Raw genomic sequence first — 8,006 nt, forward strand, 5'->3', positions numbered from 1 at the left:
GATGGAAATTAATTTTGATGCCTGTTGATAAAAGAAGTGGAAACGCAGAAATATAAGGTCAGACGGTGGGATGAAGGCTAGAAAAACAGAATGTCGGGGTGAAATATAAAATGGGAGGAAATCAGACTATACAAGGAGTGACGAGGAAAGGATGAAATGCCGTGAAAAGTGAATTTGCACCAAAATACTGAAGAGAAATTTGACATTAGCAACAAAAGATACTGAAGGGTTTTTCTCCTTTCTTTTATTATGCTGTCCTAAAATGCATTTTTGTTTATTTTTACTTATTTATATTTATTTAATTATCTATTTTATAATGTATTTTAATTTTTAATTTTTTTACTTAATTATTTATTTACAAATTTTTATTTTATTTATTTTATTATTTATTATATTTGTATATTTATGTATTATATTTATATATTATTTATGTTATTATTGATCTATTTTATTATTTATTTTATTATTTATCTATTTTGTTTAATTTATTATTTATTTAAATTTCTATTTTATTATTTTATTATTTATCTAGTTATTATTTATTTTATTATTTATCATTTACATATTTATTTAATTATTTAATTCATTTATTTATTTATATTTGTCTATTTTATTATTTATTTATTCTGAGTATTTATTTTTACTTTAGTTACCATAAATAATTTGTTCCACAATAATGATTCAACAAATTTCTTTGAAGATCCCTGTGTTTCACAACAGATGTGAAGAAACTACATTTTCAGCGATATATAATCTGATTGTCTGACACATTTCATTTCCTATCAGCTTCTTTAACAGGAAATCTGTGCAGACGCAAACCGTGAACACATGGCGTATGTCTGACAGAGGTCTTTAACTGCTGTCTTTTAGGATTATTTAGTCTGCTTGCTAGCAGTGATTCTACAGGTATTGGTCAGTAAAACATTAAGGCAGGGTTTACAGCCACTGTTCTGGACTGTCCATTCAGTATTACTTTCTGTCATGTCAAAATGCAATATACGTGTCTGAGAACACCCTTCACACGTGGTAAAATCACTGTAACAACTGGCGTCCTTTGGCTTATGGCTTTATTTTGGAGTTTGATCATCAAAGCTATTGAAGGATTACTGGACTCTCCATTCCCCCATTAGCTGAAGATGCTTTATTAAATGAAACCCTCTGTTCTGCAGTGCGAACACCATCTGCTGTTCTCCAGCTGAGTCAGTCAGAGCTGAAGGTCGAGAGCTTCACTCACCTCAACACAATAGACTCCTTGTGTACCAAAAGAAATAAGAAGAAGAAGCAGCAGCAGCAGCAGCTATGAACAGAAATGGTGGGGCCATTCTGCATGACTTCATGTGCCCACCATCTCTCTCTCTCTCTCTCTCTTTTTTTTTTGTTATATATTGAGACATAAATTGAAAAAGCAAGCAAACAAGCATCAGCCACTGACAACAACTGCGGTGTAGTAAAACTGACAGGAGAATGAATGTGACAACAACTAGCACCCTATGAGATGCCTATCTAGGCAGCATTTCAAGGCATCCATTGATGCATTTATTCAATATTTTATTATTTTATTTTGTTCTGTTCTATTCTATTTTATTCAATTTTATTCTACTCTACTCGGTTCTATTATATTGTTCTATTCTATTGTTCTGTTCTATTCTATTTTATTTGGTTCTACTCTATTCTTTTGTTCTGTTTTATTCTGTTCTATTTTATTCTACTCTGTTCTATTGTGCTATTCTGTTCTGTTCTATGTTTTCTATTCTATTCTATTGTTCTGTCCTATTCTGTTCTATTCTATTGTTCTATTCTGTTTTATTCTATTGTTCTGTTCTATTCTATTGTTCTATTCTATATATTCTAATGTTCTGTTCTATTTTGTTTTATTCTATTGTTCTGTTCTATTCTATTGTTCTGTTCTATTCTATTTATATTTTGTTCCGTTTTATTCTGTTCTATTTTATTCTACTCTGTTATATTCTATTGTTCTGTTCTATTCTATTCTGTTTTCTATTCTATTCTATTGTTCTGTTCTATTCTGTTCTATTCTATTGTTCTATTCTATATATTCTAATGTTCTGTTCTATTCTGTTTTATTCTATTGTTCTATTCTATTCTATTCTATTCTATTCTATTCTCACAGTATTTCATCCTGTTCTAACTTGTAAAAACTGATCCCCCCATCCAACTCAGACCAGACGCACTTCCGACATGAAGACGGTTTTAAAAGGTAAGCAACATTTATGTGGCAAATTTTACTGCAGCATCAAATCGTTGATTGAGGAGAAGACAATCCCAGAATGCACTGCTGCACGCTCATAAAAAAAAAAAAAATCCAAGATAGTGGATAGTATGAATACTTTTTTTTTTTATACCAAATATATGAGTGTTCTGTGTATTTTAATGTTTATCAAAATCACATTGTTGGCTAAACAACAAAAACCAATTTTGCGTGCTGCATTTCAAATCACTCGCTTTTATTGCATGCTTCAGTTTTATAATATGCAAAGTATCATACTTGCATATTAATAAAAAATCCAATGATCATAAAAGCAGCCTGTGCTAAATCTGTGCCAAAACTTCAGTTATGATGTTGCCAATATAATCGAGCTGCTTCCATTATTAAACAAAATCATCTAAAGTTGGATTGTTTGATGGTTTTAAAGGGGTCTGGACTGGGGTTCGCATTGAAGCTGCTGAATCTGAGATATCAGGTGCTTCAAACCAACCAAACAACGTCTAGAAGACCAGACAAAAACACCAGCAAACCACCGCTCGAACTCTTCTTGATTGTAGCAGTTCAGTCTGAAACAGAGATATTCACTCTGGCTCATGTCATGCTGAGTGTGTGTTTTCACCTGGTTTCCTTACAACAGGCTTTTTGGCTTTTGAAAAAGTTTTTTTTTTTTTGGTGAAGGCTGGATATCGATTGTGTTTTGGTCATAAATCCTGTTTTTGGGAAAGCGTGTGTGAGTGAATTCCTGACAGTGACGGAGTGAGGATGAGCAGAGGGTCATTGTCCCAGGACAGAGACGGGCCGTGGCGCCTGTCGCTCTGGAGCCTGTGTGTGTTTGAGCAGAAGATCCCGCTGATAACACTGGCGTCGCTCCCCAAAAAACGCCCAGATGTGTCCCTGTTCCCTTGAGAAAGAATACACTTCCAGTAAATACAGCAAACACAGTCACAGCCTGCACTACACACACCTATTCGTGATGCAAACTTTTCAAGTTTTGAAATAGACACTTTCATGGACGGATTCACGTAAATTAATCAAACTTACCAACTTAAAGTATGGAAGTTTTTAGATTTTCCAGCAGGACATTTGTAGTTTATTCCTGGAATGTAATTTATTTATATATATATATATATATAAACAATACAGAATTCACATAGCAATGTATTTCATAATGCCTGTGTTCATAGAAAGAGCATTTACTGTGACACCAGTTTACTTATACCAGAAAGAAGAAACAGACAGAGAAAAAAAAATATCATCCACAAAGTGCATTACAAAAAAAAAATATATATTCCTCAACATGTGGCCTAGACTTGTCCTTTATTTAATGGAAATTTTGTCGTTACCAAAATAATAAATTGCAAGACATGATTTGGTCCGCATTTAAATTCTTCTGATGAGAAAAGAAGAGCAATAATTGAAATGATCATTGATGGTTTATCTTCATTGAGATTATTGACAGACTGTGGCAGAAGGTTATCATACACTCACACACCTCCTGAGTCGTCCCTGAGAACGAGTGTGTTTGCTCTGATAGGACTGATATTAGTTTATCAACATTATGCACAGATGAATTCAGATCATTCCAGCTCATTCGTCACAGACATTCCTGATGATCCTGATTCATTACTGTATGCCACACGTTAACATGGAATTTCTCTTTTTTTTTGTCCAATATGAAAAAAAAGTTACGTTTTAGTTGGGTTTTTTTACATAATAATGGACTTTATAACCGTGTATGCTGAACATATTGTCTATCTATCTATCTATCTATCTATCTATCTATCCGTTCCGTCCGTCCGTCCGTCCATGTTCATGTCATTTGTTTGAATGCACTTTAACCAATGAGCAAGTAAATATTTAATATTATAATGTTATATTTAAGTTATGTATGATCAATCAATTTATTTATTTTCAGATCTTTGTCTCTTTGATGTTACAAAGAAAGAAAAACTGAACTGATCAAAGATAGATAGATAGATAGATAGATAGATAGATAGATAGATAGATAGATAGATAGATAGATAGATAGATCTTCATACATAAATCTAAACTGATCACACTTAACACAGCAAGTCAAGCCCTGATCTCATGCTTTCATTACAGTTATACACATCTCAGTCCACATAATCATTGTTTCAAACACAAGATTATTGTACAACAGCAAACAATGCAAGACACATGTTTCAAATCACCCTTGTTGTTATCAAAAGGTGATGAAGTTACGAATCTGTCATGAGGATTTTATGCCATCTGTCTCCCTTCTATTGATGCGTCTCTGATCAATCTGATGTTACTCTCACTCTATGTTCACAAATAGCACATTTCTCTCTCTCTCTCACGACACACACACACACACACACACACACATGTAGTGTTTTCATTTTTTATGGGGACTTTCCATAGACATAATGGTTTTTATACTGTACAAACTGTATATTCTATTCCCTTACACTAACCCTACCCCTAAACCTACCCATCACATAAAACTTTCTGCAATTTCACATTTTCGAAAAAACATCACTTTTTTTATTTATAAGCCGTTTTCCTCATGGGGACCAAAAAATGTCCCCACACGAACAAGGATTTCGGATATTGCCATCCTTGTGGGGACATTTTGTCCCCACAACGTGATGATTACCAACTCACACACACACACACACACATACACACACACAACACATGTCTGGTTCACTATCTTTGTGGGGACTCTCCATAGACTTAATGGTTTTTATACTGTACAAACTATATATTCTGTCTCCTTACACTAACCCTACCCATCACAGACAACTTTCTGCATTTTTACATTTACAAAAAAAACTCATTCTGTATGATTTATAAGCTTGTGTACCTCAGTTTAGGTCCCCACTGTGACACGAGTCCCCATGAGTCTGTGTGCATTCAGGTTGAAGTCCCCACTGGGATAGAAAAACATGAACACACACACACACACACACTTTGAACATGTTGGTTATCAGGATATATCACTTGTGTAAAAAATTATTCATTTGTAACCATAAGTATAATTTGTACAACAATAAGTTCTAAAGAAATTGTCTATAGAATCAATATCTATAGAAATCTATGGGTGCACCAAATGATTCCTTGATTAACCATTAAGATCAGCTGGATTAAATAACAGACAAATGTGTTAAACTGAACGAGAAGAGATACAAGGTTACTATCAAACCTACAAAGTTGAATAGTAAGAGCTTTATGAAAGGAATGAAACATTTATAAAGATGAAACACTTATTTTGTGTTGTGAAAAGGATACCTTGTGATTTTCAACACAATTGAAAATATGCTGAAAAGTTTAAAAAAAGAAATGATCTGTTGTGATATTAGTACTTAGAGTTTGGAAAATGTATACCTTACTTGTGAAAATAGTTTAAATATATATGGTTATTCTGTATATATATGTCATGTGTATATATGTAAAGCATGTACAGATTTCCCCAGAGTTGATCAGAGTTTTCCAGTGTTGGGCAAGAGCTGACGGAAAGAGTCAAGCAGGTCAAAGGTTCAGACCCGACGCTCTCTGAGCTCAATAAATAGCAGAGCCGTGCCTGTCATTGCAGAGAGCAGGAGAAAGACTAAACCCAGCAGAAGAAATCATCCTCTGGTTCAGAGCCTCAAGTCTTCAACCTCCAGCGTTACAGACGAGAAGATGAAGTGTGCGCTCGTGGCTCTCGCTGCAGTCGTCATCGCATGTGTGTGTGTCCTTCAGACCGGGGCCGTTCCATTCACACAGGTGAGTCTCCAAAATAACTATATGTATCTATTTTCAATGCTTTATGCAGTTTATGCATGCTTTATAAAAAGTGTAACCAGTATTAAACATTATTTTGCTTAGCATATCTTTCGGAACATTTGAAATAAAATGTCATGGAACTTTGATTCATATAGTTTCACATGCGATTTGATTAACATTATATAAGCTCACTGATGTCTTCATGAGAAATACTGCCTGATTTAAAGTGTTCACGTCTGTATGATCAGCAGGTGCAGGACGAGCATCATGTGGAGAGAGAAACACCTCAGGAGAACCAGCTCTGGACAGAAGCTTCACAGGAACAGGCTAACCCACTGGTATGTAGTCAGCTGATTTATGTACATTTACATTTATGCATTTAGCAGACGCTTTTATCCAAAGCGACTTACATTGCATTTCAAGGTACACATTTACATTCTTATCAGTTGGGAATCAAACCTTTGCGTTGCAACACTCCACTGTTTGAGCTACAGGAAAGTTCATATATAATGCAATGTATATATGATGTAATGTGTGTGTAAATTTTATTTTATTATATTGCTTGTTATATATATATGTGTGTGTGTGTGTGTGAATAATATTAAGTCTATTCATTATTTTATTTGTTTTCATTTTGGGGAATGAAGAGTTCAGATGCAAAACCCTCTAAGTGCCATCTGAAATTTCCTTCTAGAATGATCATTTTTATAAAGCTTGTATGTTTATGTTCAGTTATTTTACTTTAATGGCAATGAAAATGACCTAGTAATTGTTATTAAAGTGAAATTACTGAACTTAAATATGCGAGCTTGATAAAAATACTCATTTTAGAAGAAAATTTCAGAGGGCACTTAAGAGGCTTTTGCATCTGAACTCGTCATATATATATATTCCCCAAAATGAAAACAAATAAAATAGACTTAATATTATTAACAATTAATTGATTTAATATTAGCTACATTTCATTAAACTGTTTTTTCTTTTTTGTTATATTGCTTAAACTGTTTTTATTTTATGATATTGCTTGTTTTTAGTTGGCCCTAAATAAAATGTATTTCTTTCCCCCCCCCCATCCCCCCCCCCCCCCCCCCCCCCAGGCATTTTTCAGGACAAAACGTCACGTCACAAGTCCTATGTCGCTGTGCAGATACTGCTGTAACTGCTGCCGCAACAAAGGCTGTGGATATTGCTGTAGATTCTGATCACGTGGGCATCTGACGGAGTCCCGTGCGCTTGGGAAAAGAGTCTCTTTGAAACAATAACTTATTTGGAATTTTGTCTTCAAAATTCCTTGTGAAATTATTTCCCCTGTCGCGCCATGTTGTTTAAAACGGGTATAAATGCAGGCTGTCTCCACGCATTCTGCTTTGTAAAAGTTGCAGCTACTGAAATCTAACAGAAAATATGAGGGTTTTTTTTAACACTTTGAACGCTGTTATGATTTTATATATTTTATACATGTATATATATATTTTATGCCTGTGTACATAGACATGTTACACCAATGATTGTTTAGTATAATGAAAAAACATTTTTAATAAAATGATTTTTAAACATTGATTTGTTTTGTTGCTTCGAGCTCAGTCAGTGGTGAAGCTCTAGGGGGCGCTAAACACTGAAAGACACACACACACACACACACACACACACACACACACTGATCTATCATTGTTGTATTAATGCACTTCAGTCCGAGCCAGACTGCAACTCATGCATCATACAAGTATTGATTCTATACTGATTCTCCTCACTATTGATTGAGTTTGGCATTAGCTTGCTTCTATAAGCAAACAACAAGATACTTTAGTGAGTATAGAAAATACATAACACACACACACACACACACACACACACATACACACACACACATTTGTTTCACAGGCTATTTTAGTGAGGACATTGCATAGACTTCCATTGATTTTATATCAGGTTGATGATATTTTCTATGGCCGAACCCAACCCCTAAACTAAACTTTGGTTGTCATAAATAAGAATATTTGGCCATCACAAGTAGCCAAACCTACACACA

At 34.3% G+C, this 8,006-nt stretch overlaps 1 protein-coding gene across 1 annotated transcript; it reads left to right on the forward strand.

Annotated features, from left to right (window-relative positions):
* Window positions 1-5,788: 5,788 nt before the first annotated feature.
* Window positions 5,789-7,536, forward strand: hamp (hepcidin antimicrobial peptide). Its single transcript, XM_084088957.1, has 3 exons — window positions 5,789-5,977; window positions 6,226-6,315; window positions 7,075-7,536. The coding sequence occupies exons 1-3, from the start codon at window positions 5,894-5,896 to the stop codon at window positions 7,177-7,179; spliced, it is 279 nt and encodes a 92-aa protein (XP_083945083.1). The 5' UTR covers window positions 5,789-5,893; the 3' UTR covers window positions 7,180-7,536.
* Window positions 7,537-8,006: the final 470 nt, after the last annotated feature.

Source organism: Abramis brama, assembly GCF_963993115.1.
Source record: "Abramis brama genome assembly, chromosome: 17".
Taxonomy (NCBI): domain Eukaryota; kingdom Metazoa; phylum Chordata; class Actinopteri; order Cypriniformes; family Leuciscidae; genus Abramis; species Abramis brama.